Genomic DNA, 22018 nt, shown 5'->3' with positions numbered 1-22018 from the left:
AAGTACCTCCTTTTCACACATTCTAAGAGGAACACTGGGTTCTGCATGATCCTGCTCTTAGTCAGAGCTACAGAACATCCTGTTCAATCACCATTCTTATGGTTTCTGAGGCCCCTAGAATTCCCTCATAGCCACTAACAGGCTATTGCAGACTGCCCCTTCTCCCTTCAGTGAAGTCCTGTTAAGTCAAAACAGTTCAAAAACATCTCTAGTCACAGTAAGACTTCCCCACAGTGAGACTTCCCCAACACATTTAATGCTATTTCAGCTAGACTACACATGTGGGGGTCACATCTATCCACACCAATGGTAACCTTTGCCCACACTTCAATAATGACCAGAGTGCCAATAAGATGAGCAAGGGTGGGAACATGGAAGAAAGGAAACAAGACAATAGATCTCTCACCCGTGTCATAAAAAAATTCTTAGCACTTGCTGCAGCAAGTGGAGACTGAAGGAATTACAGCATACCCTACTGAATTATAAAAGGACAGCAGTTCAATGCTGGAGAAAGCATAATTCACCCACCATATACATATACACTGCATGCCGAAGAAGACAGGGTGCAGGGATCTACTACCAAGTCCTCACCACACTATGGGAAGAGAATGACACTGGTATCTAATTGTTAGAAGTAGGCCTACTGAGATTTCTACATAAAAAAGTGAACCAGACAGTTTTTATTTATAACTGTGTTGAGAAGGTGTCTGTCTCCATATTGCAGAGGGATGGAGCCTTTCCTGTAACACAGGCAACGAGAGTTCAATTAGCAGCTCTGGCAAATGAGGAGCAAAGCCAGGAGGGCCGGGATGAAGGAGAATGGCCCACTCACCTCTCCTTCGGGGGGGGGGGGACTGCATAAACTTGGAGCCACACAAAGTATGTGTGATTTCTCCAGTGGGGAACAGGCAAACAAACACGTGCTTATGGGGTGTCTGCTTGTAGGGTATGCCTCTAACAGAACTGAGGGAATGGCCTCAGTGTCCACCCTACTGCACAACTTTCCCCAAAGTTCAGCCAAGTGCATTCTGGTGGTTAGGGCCAGCAAGCAAATACAACTAAACCAGCCCTGATGACTGACTGAATTATGGCTTCTCTAACCAATGCTTGATCTGATGACAGGGAGAGAATGAGTCAGTTGATTAGGAGGAGGAGGATGATCAGAGGGAAAACAAAATAGGCAGCAGTGGCACAGACACAAGAGGAAGCTGACAAGCATCAGCAGAGTCAAGCAGTATGAAAGATGGGACTGATGGAATTTAAACCAAAATATTAATAGACAGCAAATCCAAGATTTAGATACCATGATTATATTAATTATTCTACTTGTACACGATGGGTGCCTTTAATATAAGATGTGTGTCATGACAAAGTCTTACTGTATTTGTTCGGCAAATTATATGTGCCCTGTTTAGAACATTAAACAATAATGTTTCACTATAATTCTAAGTTTTCCTAAATTAAATTATTAGAAATAGTGCATTTGTGAGAGTAACCTTACTATAACAACTCATGTTTAAATGGGGTCACTGCTGCAGTATAAATCTTATACCACGGGAATTAACTTCAGGAGAATATCCACTTTTTAGAGATTTTGGACATCCCAGGAAAAAAGAGATCATTGTTCCCCTCTACTCGACACTCATTAGACCCATTATAGAGGTCAACGCCCCTTTTGGAATGCACCTCACAAGACATCTGCAGCAGCTGGAAAGGCCACATAAGTACCTCACAAAGAGGATTACTGGCCACAAACAAATGCCCTACACTGACTGCCTCAAAAAACTCCAGCTTTACTCCATAGCATATCGCCTACTCCGAGGTGATCTCTGCCTAACATATAAAGCTATGTCAAACCCAGAGCTGTTGGACATGCTACACTTAAGGAAATCTCAATCCCTCCACTACACGCTCTAGGGACCTAAACCTTGTCACCACAATAAACAGGACATGCTGGAGGGATAGATTCCTGTCCCAGAGACTTCCCATACTCTGGAACAGGCTACCCATCTATGTCAAGCAAAGTTCTTCATTAGCACTCTTCAAGAAAAATCTTGATGAGTGGATGGGAAATAGGAAATACACCCCAGGGATCACTTCTGTGTCTCTGCCTGACAGTGGCACAGGAAAATAACTTTCTTGGGTGGCGTAAGCCAGGGAACCTTGTTGGCTAGACTTACGTAGGCCCTTGGGCCAATAGCCTAGTACCTATCTATGAACCTATGAACCCAGTATAGAGCTCTGTCTTTGCCTAGGTCAGCATGCTGACTGATGCATGGCTTAAAAGGAAACAGACAGCATCATTTCCATATGTTTTTCTGGAAGGCTACCAACAAGTGTGCCTTGTTGTACAGGCCCAAATAAATGACCTTTGTCATCCTCCTGTATAGTCCAGTGACATAAAAGGTGGATTTCCCTAGATTCCATAGCTTCTGAAGTGGGGTGCCCTAAACAGAGTTTGGGTCACTGTAAACAAAAAAAAAAAAAAAGCATGCTCATACTGGCATTAAGAGTATTCTGGAAGCCTTGTTCCTCAATCTCTTTGTGCTTTATTGGCAGAGTAAAATGTTCCTGGGAATAAAGGTAGTGGGAGAGCCTATAATGGCAGTAGTGCCCCTATTTAGCCATTAAATTAGGGTGAATGTACTTACAAAACTGCACTATATTCAACACAGGAATTAATACTGCAGTATAATACCTCCTCCACTGGAAAAAGTGGGTTCCTGCCAAGTTTTTTTATTGTATTTTTGGCAAAGGTATCTAAATCAAGGGCAGTTTGATTAAACTACTTTCATCAGCAGTGGAATTTTCATCTTTCTCTACTGTTGTGTAACCTCGGTGTTGGTATATGTTCGGGTGATTTGGGGGTCTCCCCCCAACATAACAGGCACAAGGCAGTAAGACCTTCTGCAAAACACTGTGTGTCTGAGGTTTGACAGTAGAGTTTCAGTGAACAGCTCTTGATTTAGTTGCATTCACCAAAACCGCTGTTGAGAAGTCAAAATTAATCTGGTAAAGTACTATATCGGTGGCAGTCCCCATGAGGAAAAAGGGACTATAACAGGTCCTAAAAGACAGTTGTGACAAAGTGTGCACTATTTCTTGACTAAAGGGAAAGCTTACATTGTCTGGAAAATAAGTGTCCCTTAGTCTTACAGAGGTCTACTGTGATCGTTGCTGCATTGATAGAATGGGGTCTAATGGTCACTGCCAGGTGACTCTAACAGCTTTCATAATAGAAGCTTCTGAACCTTGCTACTATTTAATAATGTTTGCGTTGAGAAATAATTTCCCTGTTAATGATATAAAAGAAACAAATAAGTGCTTAGACTGTTGGAATTTTTTTTGGTCGTTGCTAAAATGTGGGCTGACTGTGAACTTCTAAAAAGTATACCATCATCTCCCCCTTTATTCTGTAGGTTACAAATAAAGAATGGCAAGTGTACAGTCTGGCAAAGTGCCAGCTCAGTTACTACTTTTGGAGTGAAGGAAGTGTTATTCCAAAAGCTTATTCTGTATCTGCAGAAGACATGGTTCTTGGTATATTAGCTTTTGCGATTTATTGAGATTCTCTTGGAAAAGGAAACAGACACAAAAATAAGATACTCCATGGTTAAAACTTAACTGCCTCTGAAACTCTACTACCAAAAAAGGAAAAAAGTACAGTTATGTACACTTACCATAAATGTAGATGTTCGAGTGTATTCACTGTTGCAGTCATTACATTTGGGTAATCTGCTGGCAGGTTGCCCTCAGTCGGCCTGATTAACAAAGTCTTGGGTGCTGCATCGGTTGCTGTCCCTTCTTCCATGACGTCAGGTCTTCAGGGGTATAAAACATGCAGCCGACGTCATTATATCAGTTTTTCTTGCCCCAGATGTCAGGTGCCCCCCAAATGGGGAGCAAAAAAAAAAAAAAATATATATATATATATATATATATATATATATATATACACATATATATAAAATTTAAAACACAAAAAAATATATACCTCCAATCAGAAGCAAATACACCAAAAAGGCTTCTAAGCATATTCAAAGAAAGGATAGGTATAGTAAGATAAAAAACAGGGTGCTGGAGGGTGGGTAACCAGGACTGCAACAGTGAATACACTCGAACATCTACATTTATGGTAAGTGTACACAACTGTACTATGTTCTTCGTGTTTCACTGTTGCAGTCACTACATTTGGGTAGAATCCCAAAGCTATGGTTGGGAGGATGGATTTATACAGCATTAGGAGCAGCTATAAGGCCCTGCAGTACAGCAGTAGCAAAGCCAGCGCTGGATTTAGAGAAGAGAGGTAAATGGTAATGTTTGGTGAATGTATGAACTGAGCTCCATGTAGCAGCTTCTAGAATGTCTCTGGTAGGAACCCCTCTGAGAAAGGCTGAAGTAGATGCAGCCCTGGTGGAATGAGATCTGATCCCCTTGGGGATAGGTTTACCATGGTGCAGAAATGAATACAATGGCTTATCCATTTGGAAATAGTCTGCTTTGAAATAGCCTTTCCCTCTGCCCCTGCAGCAAATGCCACCAATAGTTGTTCAGATTTTCTTAGAGATTTTGTCCTGTTTAAGTAGAATCTAAGTTGTCTGTGTACATCCAATGAATGCAGAATCCACTCTCCCTTGTTCTGTAGATTGGGAAAGAAAATTGGCAGATGAATGGTCTGATTAAGAACCACACTGGATACCACCTTAGGCAAGAAAGATGGAGTGGTCCTGAGAGCCACCCTGTCTGGATGAGAAACAATGAAAAGCTCCACTGCCATAAGAGCCTGTAATTCCGAAATCCTTCTAGCTGAAGTGACTGCTAAAAGGAAAGCTGTTTTCTAGGAGAGAAATTTTAGGTCTGCAGTAGCAGCTAGCTCAAAAGGAGAGAGAGTGAGTTTTTCCAAAACAAAATCTGAGGTCCTATGCAGGAGTTGGTGCTCTCCTGGGAGGTCTTAAATTTTTGGCACCTCTGAGATACTGCTTTAGCAGAGGATGAGAGAAGAGGGGAGGTTCTGTGTTGTAATGAGCTGAAATGGCAGAGGCATGGATTTTTATGGAAGAAAAAGATAGGCCCTTGTGAAGCATCTCAGTTAAGTATTGCAGAATCTGAGGAATATTGAGCATAGCTGTGCTTATTCCTTGTGATTGGTTCCAGGCACAGAATCTTTTCCATTTGTCAGCATAAGATTTTCTAGTACTAGGCCTTCCAGCCTCCAAAATGACATCCATCACAGGTTTGCTGAGGGATGCCAAAGGTGAAATTAGTTGATTAGCCACACTGCAAGATTCAAAGTTTGGAGCGGAGTGTGCAGAATTTGGTAGTTCTGCTGAGACAGTAGGTAAGATGTCTGAGGCAGGTGCCACATTGCGCAGGAGTGGGTACCAGTGTTGGCGAGGCCAGTCTGGAGCAATCAGAATAATTTTTGGTTTGTCCAGTTTGACTTTTATTAGAACTTTGGAAAGCAGAGGTAGAGGGGGAAAGGCATAGACTGATAGGTTTTGAATGATAGAGCATCCACTTTCCAAGCTTTCTTGTGGTGATAGTTCTGGGGTGAGGCAAAAAGATCTATGTCTGGGCTCCCCCATTTGCATGTCAACATGTTGAAAACTTGTGGTTCCAGTATCCATTCGTGTGGATCCATAAGATTTCTGCTTAGTTCGTCTGCCAGAGTATTTAGCTTTCCTGGCAGGAATTGAGCTTGTAATTGTATATGATAGGCCAAGGCCGTGTTCCACAATGCCATGGCTAGTCTGAAAAGGGGGTAGGAATGTGTGCCCCCCTGCTTGTTTATGTACCACATAACTGTGGTGTTGTCTGTCTTTATCAGTAGTTGTCCTAGATGAAGGTAGTCCTTGAAGGCTGTCAGTGCATTCTGTACAGCTAGCATCTCTTTCTGATTGATATGCAGGTGCATTTGATTTGGGCTCCATTTGCCCTGTATGCACATCCCTGCCAGATGAGCCACCCAAGCATAGTCTGATGCATCTGTAATCAGGGTTTGGGTGGCAGGGGGTGGAATGAAAGGCAGTCCCTTGTTTTGGTGGCAGGCCTCTGCCCATCATAGGAACTCTAGCTGCAGGCAAGGTATAATAGGAATCATTGTTTCCAGGCTGTGACAATGTTGACTCCATAAACTTTTTAAGTACCACTGAAGTTTCCTCATATGCAGTCTTGCATATGGAATTAGAAGAATGCAGGAGGCCATGAACCCCAAGGCTTGCAGAATTTGTCTTGCAGATAGGAGGGTTTTTGTGGCCACCTGTTTGAAGTAAGTCACCAATTGAATTTGCTTTTCTGGCGTAAGGTAAGTCATCTGGGCAGTTGTATTCAAGCTTGTACCTAGGAATGTAATTTTTTGAGAGGGTACCAGTTGTGATTTCTTTTTCTGTTTATGGTGTACCCTAGACAAGTCAGAACCCTTTTTATAAATGCCAGATGCTGTAGAAGAATGTCCTTGTTTTCTGCCTGAAAAAGGCAATTGTCCGGGTATGGATATATTTGAATATTTCTTTGCCTGCAAAATGCAATTACTGGTGCCAGGCACTTTGTGAAGACCCTGGGCGTAGTAGATAAGCCAAAGGGCAGTGCAGAGAACTGGTAATGCAAGTAGCCTGCTTTGAAGTGGAGGTATCTTCTGCAAGATTCCCTGATTGAGATATGCAGGTAAGCCTCTTTTAAGTCTAGAGTTACCAACCAGGCATCTTTGCCTAGCATAGGTAGTAACTGTTGAAGAGTCAACATCTTGAATTTTGGAATGTCCAGAAATGTGTTCAGAGTAGATAAGTCCAGAATTGGACGCCATGATTTGTCTTTTCTGGGCATCAGGAAAAGTCTTGAATAGAAACATTGTCCCTTTTCCTCTTCAGGTACTGGTTGAATAGCCCCCATGTTCATGAGGGACAGAACTTGTTTCTGGGCCTCTGCCCACTGATTTGGGGGCAGATCTGGCCATCCGTTTGGGATTGGCAATGTGTGGAAATGAAATCCGTATCCCTGGGATACTATATTTAAAACTTATTTGTCCTGGGTAATGAGTTGCCAGTTTCGTGCATGAAGTGCCAGTTTTCTACCCAAAGGGGCAGCTAAAAGATAAGTGCTTGGTGAGTATAGGGGGAAGTCATTGAGACTGTTTACCATAGGGAGGTGCCTTGTTGCTTCCAGACTTGGAGGTGGAGGCACCCCATTGTTTAGTTCTAAAAGTTCCTTGTGACTGAAACCTGGAGCCTTTGGAATGCCTTGATTTGACTTGAGCGGCTCTCGAGGGGACTGGAAAGGACCAGTTTTTTGAAGACCAGTGCCTACTAAATTTTGGAGGTTGCACTTGCAAGAAATCTATCACAGTTTGCATAGATTTAGCTTTATCTTCCATCTTTTAACACTTTTTCAGCCTTATTACCAAAGAGACGGTCCTGTTGTAAAGGAGCATCCAATAATTTTGCTTTTACATGGTCAGGCAGAGTTTGCTCTTTGAGTCAAGCATGCTTTCTTAGCACAGATCCAGTTACAGCAGCCCTGCAAGAGGTCTCCAAGGAATCAAAACCACACTGCAAAGTACGTTTTCCAATTTGTTCAGCTGAATGCAATAAATCCTGAAAATGTTTATTTTCCACACAGTCAGAGATTAACATCAATTTCTGTTTAAGTAGTCCCATGATATGCTGTTGATATTCAAGCATATGAAATTGACAGTTTAAAGCCCTGATTGCCAAGGTTGCAGACGTGTAAACCTTCTTACCCCATCTATCCAGCACCCTGGAATCTCTATCAGAAGGGGTAGGCTTTTTAGCAGTATAGGCCTTAATGCCCTTGGGACCCTGAGAAATGGTTTCAGGATCAGCAATGGGATTTTTGAAAAGGAATTTGTGGGAGTCAGGAACCCTGTAGTATCTGTCTGGCTTACAAAGAGCTGGAGGCAGAGAATCAGGAGTCATACTAGATTCTGAAAAAACATCATCAACAATGTCTAGAACAGGAGGTATGGCCAAAGGCCTATGCTGAGGAAGACGAAGAAAGTCCCCAAGTCTCTTTTTAGATTCAGAGAAATCATGACTTTCCCAGTGGAAATGCTCCCTTAAGGTATGTAAAATTTCCCCAAAAGAAAACTCCTCAGGGGGAGAAGCAGAAGGAATGGAATCCTCTGCATCAGAGTCCTCATAAGTAGGAATAGACAAATCCTGTTCATTGGAAGAGTCAGAAGAAATAGAATCCTGTTCAGAAAATTCATAGTCAATGTCTTTGCCTAGGCCTGTTGAAGGAGGGGGTTGGCTACCCCCGATCAGAGTAATTAAATCTTCAGTCATTTTGATCATTTGTTTTTTAGGCATAGGGGCCTGCATATGCGGCCCAGGCGTCTGTTTTTTAGACATAGATTTAGATTTTGGCCTTAGTTTTGAAGATGGCGTTGGTCTAATATACAAATCTGTAGGCCTGAAAACATCCTCAGAAGCTGGTGTCTGCACAGCGGCTCCAGACCCATCTAAGGTAGAGACATCTGCAGGTTCCATAATTGAAGCATCTCGTGGCATACCGGACTCAGAATGGGTCTCAGCAGAGGCCTGCGAATCAGAATTAGTGGGCATCAGGGGCTGCTTAGGAGAAGCGTCGTCATCTGTTTTGGACCTCGACAGTCTGTCTCTGTCTTTTTCTTTGCGTTTTTTATGTATTCCGGTAGTCGGATTGCTAACCGACGACATTTCTGGATAATTAAATTTTGAACCAAAATATTCAGATGCAAAAATATACCGACATTTAATCGTGCATTGATTAAATTTAGCACAAAGCCAACAGCAAGGCACGTTGTGGTCAGGGCCTAGGCAAGGAATACAGTACAAATAAAAATCCTTATGAGGTATTTGCTTCCCACAAGTAATGCAATTATTAACTTTTACTGACATCGGTATGGAGCAAGAAAAAGTTTCCCCAAAGGGGTACTTAGCTTTTAGTTGAAGACTTCGGTTCTGAAACTCGAAAACGAAAATTTCAGGAGTCGGCCGACCGGCACTTGCGAACTGTTTCTGCTTCGGGCACCAAGACAGACAGATGTAATGGCTTCGGCTGCATGTTTTATACCCCTGAAGACCTGATGTCATGGAAGAAGGGACAGCAACCGACGCAGGACCCAAGACTTTGTTAATCAGGCCGACTGAGGGCAACCTGCCAGCAGATTACCCAAATGTAATGACTGCAACAGTGAAACACAAAGATCATCATACCTTTTCCAACACAACATTAAAGTACCAAGACACAGATACAGGTTTTCTAGCTGGTATTATGTGTGGAAGGCCCTTAAAATGTTTCAGCACAGAGTAGGCCAGGAAGGTATGGTCCATTTTAAAGCAAGTAGCACAGGAAAGGCCCTTACCAAATAATTCCACTATCATTGGGCACTGCTGTATTCTTAACCAGAAAAGTCTCATAGGTTTATAGGTTCACAGGTAAGTTAAGCCACCTGCCCTTGTAGGCCATTTTAAGCCTAGCCAATTTCCCTTTTTGTGCTCGAAATAACCTATCCCATTTGGTTACAGATTGGCCTTACCCAAGCCATGGTCAATAATTACATATTACCTCTAATAAGAATAACTAGGATCATATACCATAGATAATTTGAGGGGACCCATGCATAGGATAAAGCATTTAGGAGCTGCTTCTGTCCATTAGCATTACAGGGGGCAGTCCAGGGGTAAATTTTCTGTTTCCCATCCACAGATCTAAGTTGCACTTGAAAATGGACAAAGATGAACCTTGTTTCATGCCAATGGGGACTCTGTTCCACAGCAGCCATATCCTCTATGAAATATACCTATTCCTCCAAACTGTTCTGTTGATGTAGCGCAAGAGATTTAGATACCTAGACATAACATTTCTGATGCCATTTGACTTGATGGTGTGCAGTAAATTCACCAGTAATGGGTCAGAGGATGCTTTGTATGCCAGACACAGGTCACCTCTAAGCAGTCTTACCAAGTATAATGACAGGGCTTTGAGTCGGTCCATGTAGGACATGTTATTTTGGCCTTGTATTCTTTTAGTGAGGTATTTCTGTGGGCGTTCCAGTTGCTGCATGTGTCTGGACAGATACATGCCAAAGGGGGAGTTACTATACTCAACGACTGGACTGAGAGATGAGTAAAGGTGGCCAATGATATCCCTAGATCTAAACACAATCCCTTTGTTTATAAGCTATACAATATATAAGGGCTTTCTTACAACAATAGACACATGTTAATCAAAAGTTACATCACTGTCCACATAAGTTCCTAAATCCCAAACAACTGGGTCAACTCTTACGGAAGGATTGGCAATGTGGTAGTTCCCTGGGTAGATGACTTCCTAAAGGACATAATAATGCATCATTGGCACTTTGTTTCAGACCACAATTTTGACACCAGTTATTTATTTGAGACAAACGTTCCTGTAGGAAGGCTAAATAACTGGGGATTTGATAACTTCTTCTAGCTAACAGTCATCTGCAAACTTAGTCAACCAGATCCCTTTGGTACTTACTTTTACTTTAGAAAAGTAGATGCCAAACAGCAGAGGTTCCAGCACAGAACCCTGGGGGAGTCCACTGTTGACTGATCTCTTTGTCGAGATAGCTTTCCTTATTTTGATCATCTACGTCCTATCTATGACCCAGTTGGCAATCCAGTGGGTGACACAGGGGTTTATTCACAGTTTATTTAGCTTTCCTACTATGCCTAAGCGGGGAACTGTGTCAAAAGCTTTAGCCAGGTCTCCTTATAACTAACTAAGCCTGTAGCTGCAACTCTGCTACAGGCATCAACAGTCATTCCCATGTTTTATAACATGCGTCTCTCACTTTAAAGGTTTTTTGAGTGGACTTGGTAATCTTACCTTTTACAGACTCATTCTGGATTTCTGAAGCCAAATCTTCACTTGTTTGAGGATATCACCTGATATTTTACTATGTGGGTCTGAACATTTTTTGTTCCAAGGCTAAGTCTGCAGAAGTGTATACCTTTTTGCCAAAACTATCTAAAACTCTACTGTCCTTATTGTTAGGCAGTAGAACCAGCCCGAGAACTAATACTGATCGTCTGGTGGCATCCAAGGAAACTAGTGCAGGAACCACCACAGGGTTCTTATACAAGTATTTACAGAATTCTGCAACTGTGTAGAATCTGGTCAGTTTCATACACATTAGTGACGGTCAATGAGTTTCCAAAGAGTTAGACTCAATGGCATCTTCAAAGGTTTGAGAAACTGGGAGCAATGACTGTGCCTTATCTCCTCAATCTTAAGGAGGTATAAGTACCTTTTATGAGACTTCAAGGCCTCCTTTTGGACCCATTTAAAGTGCACTTTCATGAGGCTTAGTGTGTGTGCGTGTCTGTCTGTCGGTCTTTCTGTCTCTCGCTGATGGGATTTGTCTTCAGCATGGAAATGTAATAAAACTGTCTCCTCGTCATCTATTTTCATTCTCAACATACCCATTTTGCCATTACCACACTCCCTGTAATTCCATTATCACACTCCCTGTAATTCCAGAGTCTTACTTTACTCATCATTTTATCTTCTCCTCTCAAGTTTCTGTCATACTTCCTACCAAATACTCTCATATTTGCTTCCCTCTTCAGATCTTTAAAATAGTTGACTGAATATTACATTAATTGACCCAAGGAAGTTCTACCTTGCTTTTAGTACTTTGAATCTCTTCCAGGTCCCAGGTATGCCACATTTATAACTGTTGCTGTTATATTTATCTCCCCTGTCACTGCATATGCACTGCATATATCTGGATGTAACCTACAATTACCCAAGAACGTCACCAAGTTTACTATTTAAGCATAGATCTGTATTTGGTTTTCATACTACACTGCTGAATCTAGTAAAAACAATATCCAAGGACCGGACTCAAGCATGGGAAAAATGGACTTTAATGTAAAAATCGCAAAACTCTCAGAGAGTTTTGTAATTTTTACATTAAAGTCCATTTTTCCCTTGCTTGAGTCCAGTCCTTAAATATTGTTTTTACTAGTTTTTCTCTTTATACTGCTGAGCCTGTTTTTTGTATTGCTCATATATCATTAATAATGTACCAAAGATCAAAGGTCCACTGTCACTGTGTAAATACTGTATACATTGATTACTCCAACTGTTAGTTATTCACTGTTGACACTTGTGCCAGTTTCTTCAATGTCATAGTACCTTCTGCATACTCCAACAAGTATATTCATTTCTGTGTCACTATACATTTCTATCAGTAACTCCCCAGGTCTTGCCCTTCTTCTCCCTGTTTTGTAGATGTGCTTTGATTTCTGGACCAAACCTGCATGAGTTTAGAAAGGTACATCTGAAAAGGTCACCTTCATGTCCTTTATTAAGTCAAAGACAGCCACTCTTGGTGATCTATGGCAATGACTGATGCATGGCCATACCATCTGCAACATTTTGACAAATGTGCATCATAAGGTTGAACATACTGGAGGAAACTGAAACACAAGCTTGTCTTTTACACCTTCATCTGGTTGTACCTCAGCTATATGGGGCATTTCATTTATTGTATTCCAGGAAAAATCTACCACCGGCATCACAAAATTCTGTGCTAACATGCTAAAGTTGGTGGACCTATATACACATTTTCTTAGCCTATCCATCACTCTGGATTCCTTATCCTTGCAGGGATGGACAGCTGGAGTCCGAGCAGTTGGAACTTTTTTAATGTCTGCTGCTGAATCAAGACTACCAGGCTTGGATGTCCTGGACCAAAATCTCCATTCTCTCAGTGGTTGAAATTTTTGGTTGGCCTTCTTAAAGACGGGAGCCATCCCACCAGAGTTTTCCAAAGTAACAATGGCAATATATTTCAGGATATCAAACAACAAAGATAACACCCAGGAGGACTGCTGGGTTGACCTACAAAGCTTCTGGAGCCTCCACTTTGGGATGAATATTGAGTTTGTGGGACATCCACTACATTGGTGCATTAACTTTAACCACTCTCCAAATGTGGGACCATCTAAGGGGAAATGTCTGATCAGTGAGCATACTCACAGTCATTAACAACTGGTAAGGGGAGACCCCCCATGGGGAAGAGGTTTATTCCTCTTGCATTGGGCCTTCCTGGCTTCTTTGGGGGCAAGGGATGTGTCAGAGGTGTCATGGTGTGAGGATCTGCGGGAATTGAGGGTGAATATCTGAACAGTGAGCATCCTCACTGTCACTGAGATCTGCTAAGGGAGACTCCAGTGGGGGGAGTTAATAAGCTTCCTTGTACATAGGGCCTTCCTGGCTTATTTGAAGGATAGGATATGAAGAGGAGGAAATAATCATTTTTGCACAGGTATGATGCTGGAAAGTTCCAAACAAACTGAGGGAGAATATCTGAGCAGTAATCATCCTCACAGTCACTGACATCCACAAAGGGAGACATCAAGTGGGGGGGCGGGCGTTGGGCTGCTTCCTTTTGCATGGGGCCTTCCTGGCTTCTTAGGGGAGGGGGGATCAGCCTGACAAGGAGGAAGAAATCCTCTCTGATGCAGGTGTCATGGTGGGGGGCTCCACAGGCAATGCAGTCTCTCTAACCTGCTGCTGTGGGACAGACTAGAGCCATGGGTTCAGAATTAAACTGCTCTAGTACAGTGGATGAAAGCAGTAAACCTGAGATATACCATGCTGACAAAAAACAGTGCAATGGTGTGTGCTAGCTTAATATCAAGAGTATTACTTACACTGAGACACACTGCCAAAAAAAACTGAAGTCAGGTAGGTCAGACCTAACACTGACACCAGCGCAAAGACCTGAAAACATTACTGGTGCCAAGGGACAAAAATAATGACAAAGTCAATGCTGAAGTTAACATCTGATGCTGGAAGTAGTGACCTCAACCCCCACAGTCCCCAAATGTACACTGTTGTGCTGTGTATCAATATAGGCCCCAATGTCAGGATGAGTGCTGAAAAGGTCAAAGCCAGCATTCTCAAGACCATCAACACAAAGAGCCTTTATCAAGTTGTCATAAATGATGTCTGAAAGGGCAGGGGAGACGGCAATTCTAGAGATTAACTTCCAAAGCAGCTATGATTTTGGAATAGCAAGTGTCAATCTTCCCTTGAAGACACCATGCACACATCTGTTGATAAGTTGACTGGGAGGTGGTGACAATGAAAAAAAATGGCTTGGAAATCTGCCAACATCATAGTCTGCAGGCTGTCTGCTTTACATAAATGTTATGCTAACCAAGAGAGCTATATAAAACCATACAAAAATACACATACAGTTGTAAATAGAAGTGTTTTTAATAAATATGTGCCATGAACTGAACTCTGTGAATATGCAGAAACCCCGGAATTTATAAAACTCAAGTCTTTTAATAAACCACACAGAGCAGGGAAGAACAGTACAACATCTAGCAATTAACCTTTTTATCCCTCATGTAATATCCTAGCAATAAAAAACAACATTGTTTAGTGGTTCTACACTGCTCAAAAAGAAAGCTATGAAGCTCAAATAATTAAAAACTTTTTTTCCCAATATTTTATCATAGACTACCTTCTTTCTTTATAACAAATTTTAAAAGAAATGGTAATTCCAGAAAAGACTATTCAAGAATAGTATACAGATGTTAGAGATACGATGAAGCAAAGGCAGTTTAACACTGCCTGGTTAGTAAAACAATGACTACCTGTTATTGTAGTCTTACAGAACTTGGCTTACCTTACTCAGGCCATCAAACAATACATTAAAATGGGGAAGAACAGACCCCCGGGCCACCTTGACGATGTTGTAGAGAGCTTCACAGGCGTAATATCTCAGACGACTATCTGCATCATTAAAACAGGTCAGGACTGGCTCAATTAGCTCCTTCAGGTATGATCCAGATTCCTAGTCAAAAAGGTAGATAACGTTAAGGTGAGTATATCAATAAAGGACACTGATGCTCTGTTGCATATGCTGCATCAGATTTTCTGCATCTAGTGCTTGTACCATGCTTCAGTCCATATCTAGTTCAGTAAATGTTTTCTAATTAAATTTTATAAATAAACAAACAGGGAAGAATCACTGCATTATCAGACACACAGCAGTAGTACTTTGCAACCAGACATAATAAGGAGTGCCAGCGCAAAATAATCTCCCCAGGAAAAATAATGCATTCAGTTCATTTAAAGAGTTTTAACACAGAAGTCTTTCTGTGACAAATGCCCTGACCGCCACTCTCCAAGAAGGCCACTTAACAACTTTCTGATAACTGAAAGCTCATAAAGTGTTCTGGGGGGTGGCAGCACAGCCTTTAGTCACTTATCCATGGCCAACTACCACAGCTCATTGCAACTCCCGACTTTATTACTTATGAATGACTGTTTAATTCAAAATAAATGGCTGAGCAACAGGCTAATATCTTCATAAAAAGATGTGGTCATTTAGATCTAGTGGCCAATTTTCAAAGGCAGTACTTTTGACAGAGTACAGGTGTGACCACTGCTTACTCACAGACTTAGATCATTACCAAGTTAGTTTCAAAGTACACATGCATTTAGAAGGCTTCTCATTACAGCTTCCTGAAAGTCTGTTTTTCCACAGAACAACAAGGCAGTGATACAACTAGTTGCTATTGGATGGCATCAATAAACATGACCAGATCCAGCAAGTGAAATACAAATGAAACATCTTTAAATACACACACAACTAAATAATGTAAAGCTTCTCTTTGGTGGTTTACTGCATTGCTCTAACACCAGAATTTGAAATCAACCAGAAAAAGTGTTTGTTTTTTCCCCTTGTTTGGACTTTTGAATGGATGTCAGTAGTTGTCATACATCTCCACAACAAATCATGTAGAACAAACAATGCTCTCAACTAATTATAGCCTCTAGAGTATTATTTAGTATTCTGAAGAAGCTTGTCTTTTAAAATCATGACCCTACTGTGATAATGCTGTCTTTATTCCTTGGTGTGTGCCTGCAGAGCAGCTACTGAATATGCACCCAAGTGCATACACTGGCCATGAAGCACATTTTAGAAGAGACTGACTCATCACTTGGCTGAAGTCTTGAGTTCCAGACCAAAAGTGAAATCACTAATGTCCACAATGATAAATTAATATCCCCACAGAGAACAGCAGCAGTAGCAGTGACTCATCTTCTTTCACTGACTACTTCTGCTGCTATTTCTCCTCATTACTCATTGTGTGGTAGGTTTACAAACAGCCACCTTGCCTCCTGGTTAGGCTCCCTGATAGGAAACAAGATACACGGCCTCCAAACTAAGAGATGAATGATGACAGAAAACCCCCTGAATGACTGAAGCTTCACTCAAGCCACAAGGAGCAATGACTCTCACTGAGTATTGCCGCTGCTGGGTCCACTGCACTTTCACAATAGTGTTATTATGCCCTTTCCCTAGCGTACATGTGAGGCACCAATGCAATTTGTTAAACTCCATCCCTCTACAGTCTAGAACTCTTATACTTAGGGGCACTCTATTCAAAGTAATGGTAAACCACTTTGTTTGGTAAGCACTTGCAACACAAAGATCCCCTCTCCCATCACATTTGGAGGATACTGAGTTCAATGGATCTGTTCCCTGAATACGTTCTAGTACTGACTGTTTCAGGCCTGCATCATACAGGGCAGCATCAATGATCCTGCTCTTTGGTGAAGGTAGCATCAAAGGGTTTCAGCCAGGATCTGGTCTTAAGTCCCTCGTTACCAATATTTTCATCTCTTCTGCTTCTGTGACTTATTAAAGATGCTGTACATCTTCCTATCTATGTTTTGTCCATACAAAGGCATTGCATATATAAAATCCGGAATGACTGTTATGCTGTCATTTCCACTTTACAGTGTATGACTCAGAGTGCCCACTATCCTTGGGTTTGTTTGAAATGACTGCATTTATTACTCCATGGACCTGAACTCTGCTTCTGCAGTGACAATGGTTTTATTTACTTACATTTGTTTACTGGGTAGGTATGACTTTTAGCCAGGACTCATACACCAAGACAGCAATAATAAAAAATAAAATTTACATAGAACAGTAATTAACACTGATCCAACAGTGTTAGTACATAAAGTGATATTACAATGATTAGTGCAGGACTGGCAAAGCACTAATATGAACATTTTGAACTACACTACAACATTTATATTATATAATTTATACCTGCAGGAAACAAAATAGTGATTTACTAGTGTCAGTACAATGAGTGATACTACACTAATACAATTTATAAATCACTGAAATGAACATTTTGTGAATTTACAACACTTAAAGAGCATTATTTACAAGAAATGTTACACCTTAAGCCTACTTACTAAAGAAGGTGTCATATTTCTAGTGTTGCTTAGAAGTGTGCAAGATTTCCACAGTTAGTAAATATACAGAATCAATAAAGCAAAAGCATAACACCAAGGAATGCATTACTGAGTCGCACGTGTGTATGTCTACACATACACAAACACACACACACACACACACACACACACATATATATATATATATATATATATAGATAGATATATAAAAATGACAAAAAAGACAGACATTGATATAGATACAGATGCATATTGTGGTATAAAAAAATGAAAGAAAGACCAGTGTTTCCTCAGACTTCTCCACATTATTGTTTTCTTTTATGAAACTACAGGAAAGAAAAAGATTTGTATCAGTGGTAGCAGACCGAAATCCCTGCCTCGCAGCAGAAGTTTTATGATTTGTTACAACTGGATTTTCCTCATCTTGCAGCTGTCTCTGTATTATAAGCTCTAGAGGATGTTTTATTAACAGATAAAGCAAAAAAGGAGAACCAAAAACTGATGCACCTCACTTTATTAACAGATTTAGCTCTTTCGTCCTGGTACAGTGGGCTTCATCAGAACAACAACAAGTCTGGAACCACCCAGCTTTATAACATTTAAAAAACACATGACCAGAACCATTAGCGAGTTAATCAATAAATTTAAAAAGACATTTTCCATTTAATAACAAATTCACACTGAATGCATTTTTTTAAAAAAGCATGAAACATAACTAAAAAACAAAGTGGTAAAAATCCATTTTTTTTTTAAAAACTGGCCCATTGATTAAAACAGTTTCAAACTAAATATCAGAAGTGGAACAAAATGTATACCGCAAACATTGTTTTTAATTTCAACACACTGCTAATAAGAGACAATGTTGTTTAGTCCCGGGAAAACCATAGCATTACATTTCAACTGCCACCTCAGTTCCCTGTATTGGAGGAATTCATCAGAAGGTCCACCCCTGGAGCTTAAATCAACATGGTCAATGACAATAAACCTGAAAGAATGAGAGGGATGGTGTTCAATATATTTGCATAGGGCATTCCTTTCATCTCTTCTGTGAATGTCATATTGGTGTTCTCAATGCCCTTTTTGTTTTACCAATATAAAAACCTTCACACATTTGACACTTAGCCACATATATAAACCTTTTGCTATCGCAATAACACTTGCGATTGAGTTTGTGTAGTAAGAATCTTTGTGTTCAACATCTTTGTATCCTGTATAGGAAGGGTTAAAATGTGGAACTACATTGCGTGCAAAGAAATAAGCTAAAATTAGTTGTTTTTCTTGTAAGGAATTTGCTGACCAGAAAGGAATGCACAGATGCTACTTTGGTCCAGGCACAGGCCTATCTTGGGACTGACCTCTGACCAAGGAGGAGTGCATAGATGTTACCTTGATGTAGGCACCAACTTATCTTGTGTCTGACTTTTTTACCATCTAAGGCTCCAGTGAGTGAATTTATAGCCTTGACTGAAATTCCTTGTCTAGTAACCAGCTGCTGTGTATGCACAAAAGAGGGTATAAAAACCCATGTAAAGTGTGTAGAAATTAGACTGCTGACAACCAAGAACTTTGTGGCAGGTCTCCATGCATGTAAAATAAACTCTTTTTCGGCCTACCTTTTTTTCTGCGTGATTCTTCCAGTATATGTTAAGAGTATTAAAATCTTTTGACATTTCTGGCGCCCAACGTGGGGCCACCTCTTCACGGTACGAATCGCATAAGAGGGACTGAAAAACCTGTACAGGAAGGGGAGAACGAATCTCGGGCTCCCTTGAACGGAAAGACCTCCGACAAAGAAGTCGTAAAGGCCAGTCACTCTTAGATTCGATCCGTGGGACGGTGACGAACAAGGGCGGAAGATCCGCAGTAAGGTAAGCTTTTTTATTTGTAAAAGTTTTTTTTAAAAAAAAGGGACTAGTCATAAAGGAATTTCTTTTGTTTAAAATTTTACAAAAGACCGGTAGAGATCTCAGGAAAAGGAAACAGTTTTTCATTTAAATAAGAAAAATGGGAACAGAAAGCAGTTGTTGTGTTAGGAAGGGCTGCTTAAATAAAAGGACTGAGGATGAGGAATATATGTTTAAATTACATCCGAAAAACTTAAAATATATGAAAAAATGGAAGAAAGACTATGGGTTTAGTGGTACCTTGAATAAATCAGAATGTCAAAATCTAGTGAGAAACCTGCGCAGGGACACAGGAGGTAAGGTTAAGAAACAAAAAAAGGTAGGATTTCCTCAAGCACAGAAATGGTTAAAAGAAGCTAATAAGAGACATAGGGAACAATTTTCAAATAAGGGAGATGGTGGCTCAAGTGCGAAAGATGCATTTTTTGTCCGAAAAGAGGATGACGAGACATCTGTTGCCTGTCGTAGACCGACAGCCCCGCCCTTGTATCCCGAAGTTAGAAAAGACATGGTTAGTCCACCCCAGTATCAGGAAGATGACACAGAGAATCAGGATAAAACTGTACCCCCCGTAGTACTGACAAAACAAGTAGGTGAAACCCTGGAACTCCGGAACCGTAATATAGATAAATCAGAATGGACGCGTAAGGAAGCTAAAATGCAAGAAGCTGAATCAAATATAGTATCTACAGACTCATATCCCCTTATAGAAGTAGCAAACCCACAGGCAGGAACACCCGGTCAAGGTCCCACTATTTTAGTTTACCGACCTTGGACACGGGAAGACATCCGAAAAGCTGTGAAGGGCATACCACACCCAAAATTAGACATGACTAAATTTTGCGATGACATTGCAGGTATGATGGAAAGTTACAAATTAAATTCCGTTAAATTGGAACAGGTAATACGCCAAATCTTAGGACCAAATTGGCACTTAATTTGTGGAAATTGGGATCCCCTGACTAGGATAAATAGTAAACCACGTGCCTTCGAGTCTGAATCATATAAGACACAAACACAGGACTTGCTAAAGCGTATTATGAAACAGTGGAAGCCTAAGGCAGATTGGACTTGTATTAATCAGTGTGTACAAACTGAAGATGAAAAAGTAAATCATTATTTACAAAGACTTAACCAGTGCTTTGATAACCATAGTGGAATAGACAAACCACCCAATCAAGAAAAGGATTCACCTTATGAACAACAGTTAAAAAATGCCTTTTTAAAAGGATGTAGAACTGCAATCAGTAACTTCATTCACAAACATATGATAGACCATAGGACGGCACGTCTGCAACCCCTACTGAAGTATGCAAGACATGCAAAAAAATATTTAGAAGAAAGAAAAAGAAAACAAGCCCAAACCTTTACGGTGAGTGAAGATGGGACACTTATGCTACTGCAAGGTCCGGCTAACAGGGGTAGAGGAAGGGGCAGAGGCAGGGGCAAAGGAAGAGGGAATGTGGGACATTCCAAAGATTATAAAGGCAGACAGAAAAGAGGAGAATGTTTCAAATGTGGTAAAAAGGGACATTTTGCAAGGGATTGCCGGTCTTCTGAAAAAGCTAAAACCACCCCGGATCACGAGTCAGCATGACTATATGATGGTGGTGGAGGTGAATCAGACCCGGACAAAAAGGCTGATGGGCCAGACTCAATAAGGCAGAGTGAAGAGGAAGCTTTTGAAGACGTAAACGAAGAGGGTAAGGGAGAATGTGCAGGATGGGAGAATGAAGTGACTGATTTTTCAGACGAAGGCGAATATCAGGTTGTTAATTTAACAGCGCTGGCTGTAACTATGCAGCTAGAGGCACAACCGATTATCACACTTCAAGTGGAAGGGAAGGATGTAGAATTTTTGTGTGATTCAGGGGCCTCCAGGACCCTGCTAAAAACCTCTGCAGTGCCATCTGATGTAACTTCTGATGACTATGTATTAGTCAAGGCAGCCAATGGCCGCATTTATAAAAAAACACTATCTAAACCCTTATGGTTCATGGACCCTGAAACTAACCAAACTATCAGGTTTCGAGTCATTATTTCCAAAATTTGCCCTGTAAACTTATTAGGGAGAAATTTGATGCATGTGTTTGGCATAGCAGCTGTGCCGACTGCATCAGGGATTCTAGCAAAACGAGTAGAAATTCAAGATGTTATGTTGCAGGTGGGGCAGGGTGATTTACACTACTGGTACAGTAATGATCTTGTCGAAACTGGACCACAAAATGTAGTAAATGAGCTAACTAATTTGGCCTTAAGCAAATATGGCACACAACCGCCAGTGGTAGCTAAACTACACTGTACAATGTACTACAGAAAGTATGTAGGACCAGACGACAAATATGAAGAGCAATTCTTTAAACACAAGGTCACAAAAATCTTGTTACAAAATCTATATTGGGATAAAGCAGAAAATTCTGCAGTTACATGCAGTCTTACAAAAAATATGAAGTTACTTTTTCGCAATAATTCTATTGCACATGTCTCTGTAACAAGAGAAAAACAAATGGCATGGTATCTGGTGGGGAGGAAAGTTACTGAATGGGCTAAAATGACGCCAGAACAGTTGGCATGTAAAGGCGTACAGGTACAAAAACTAAATTGGGTCACCCAGGCTAGACCAAAAACTAAATTGGGTCACCCAGGCTAGACCAACAGTGCATCTCCTCGAAGACAGGATAACGCCACCCGGGGAGGGCCATTCTGACTATATCTCCTAACCCCGCAGGAAGAATTAAAGTTACAATCAGTGCCAGACTCCTTATGGTCCCGCGGGCAACATGACATTGGGCTAATAAAAACAGCAGGACAGGTTAAAATAACTCCAAAATCCGATTTTA

At 41.0% G+C, this 22018-nt stretch overlaps 1 protein-coding gene across 2 annotated transcripts in view; it reads right to left on the bottom strand.

Annotated features, from left to right (window-relative positions):
- Nucleotides 1-22018, bottom strand: part of VAC14 (VAC14 component of PIKFYVE complex) — a 3391123-nt gene that overhangs the window by 3125495 nt on the left and 243610 nt on the right. For both annotated transcript variants that reach the window (XM_044081299.1, XM_044081298.1), the window contains exon 3: nucleotides 14678-14845. In XM_044081299.1, the coding sequence (XP_043937234.1) occupies nucleotides 14678-14845 (168 nt within the window). The remainder of the gene's footprint in view (nucleotides 1-14677; nucleotides 14846-22018) is intronic.

This window comes from Protopterus annectens, chromosome 8.part0, assembly GCF_019279795.1.
Source record: "Protopterus annectens isolate FY-2018-M chromosome 8.part0, PAN1.0, whole genome shotgun sequence".
NCBI classification, from domain to species: Eukaryota; Metazoa; Chordata; order Ceratodontiformes; family Protopteridae; genus Protopterus; species Protopterus annectens.
This window is presented reverse-complemented; position numbering and strand designations above follow the sequence as displayed.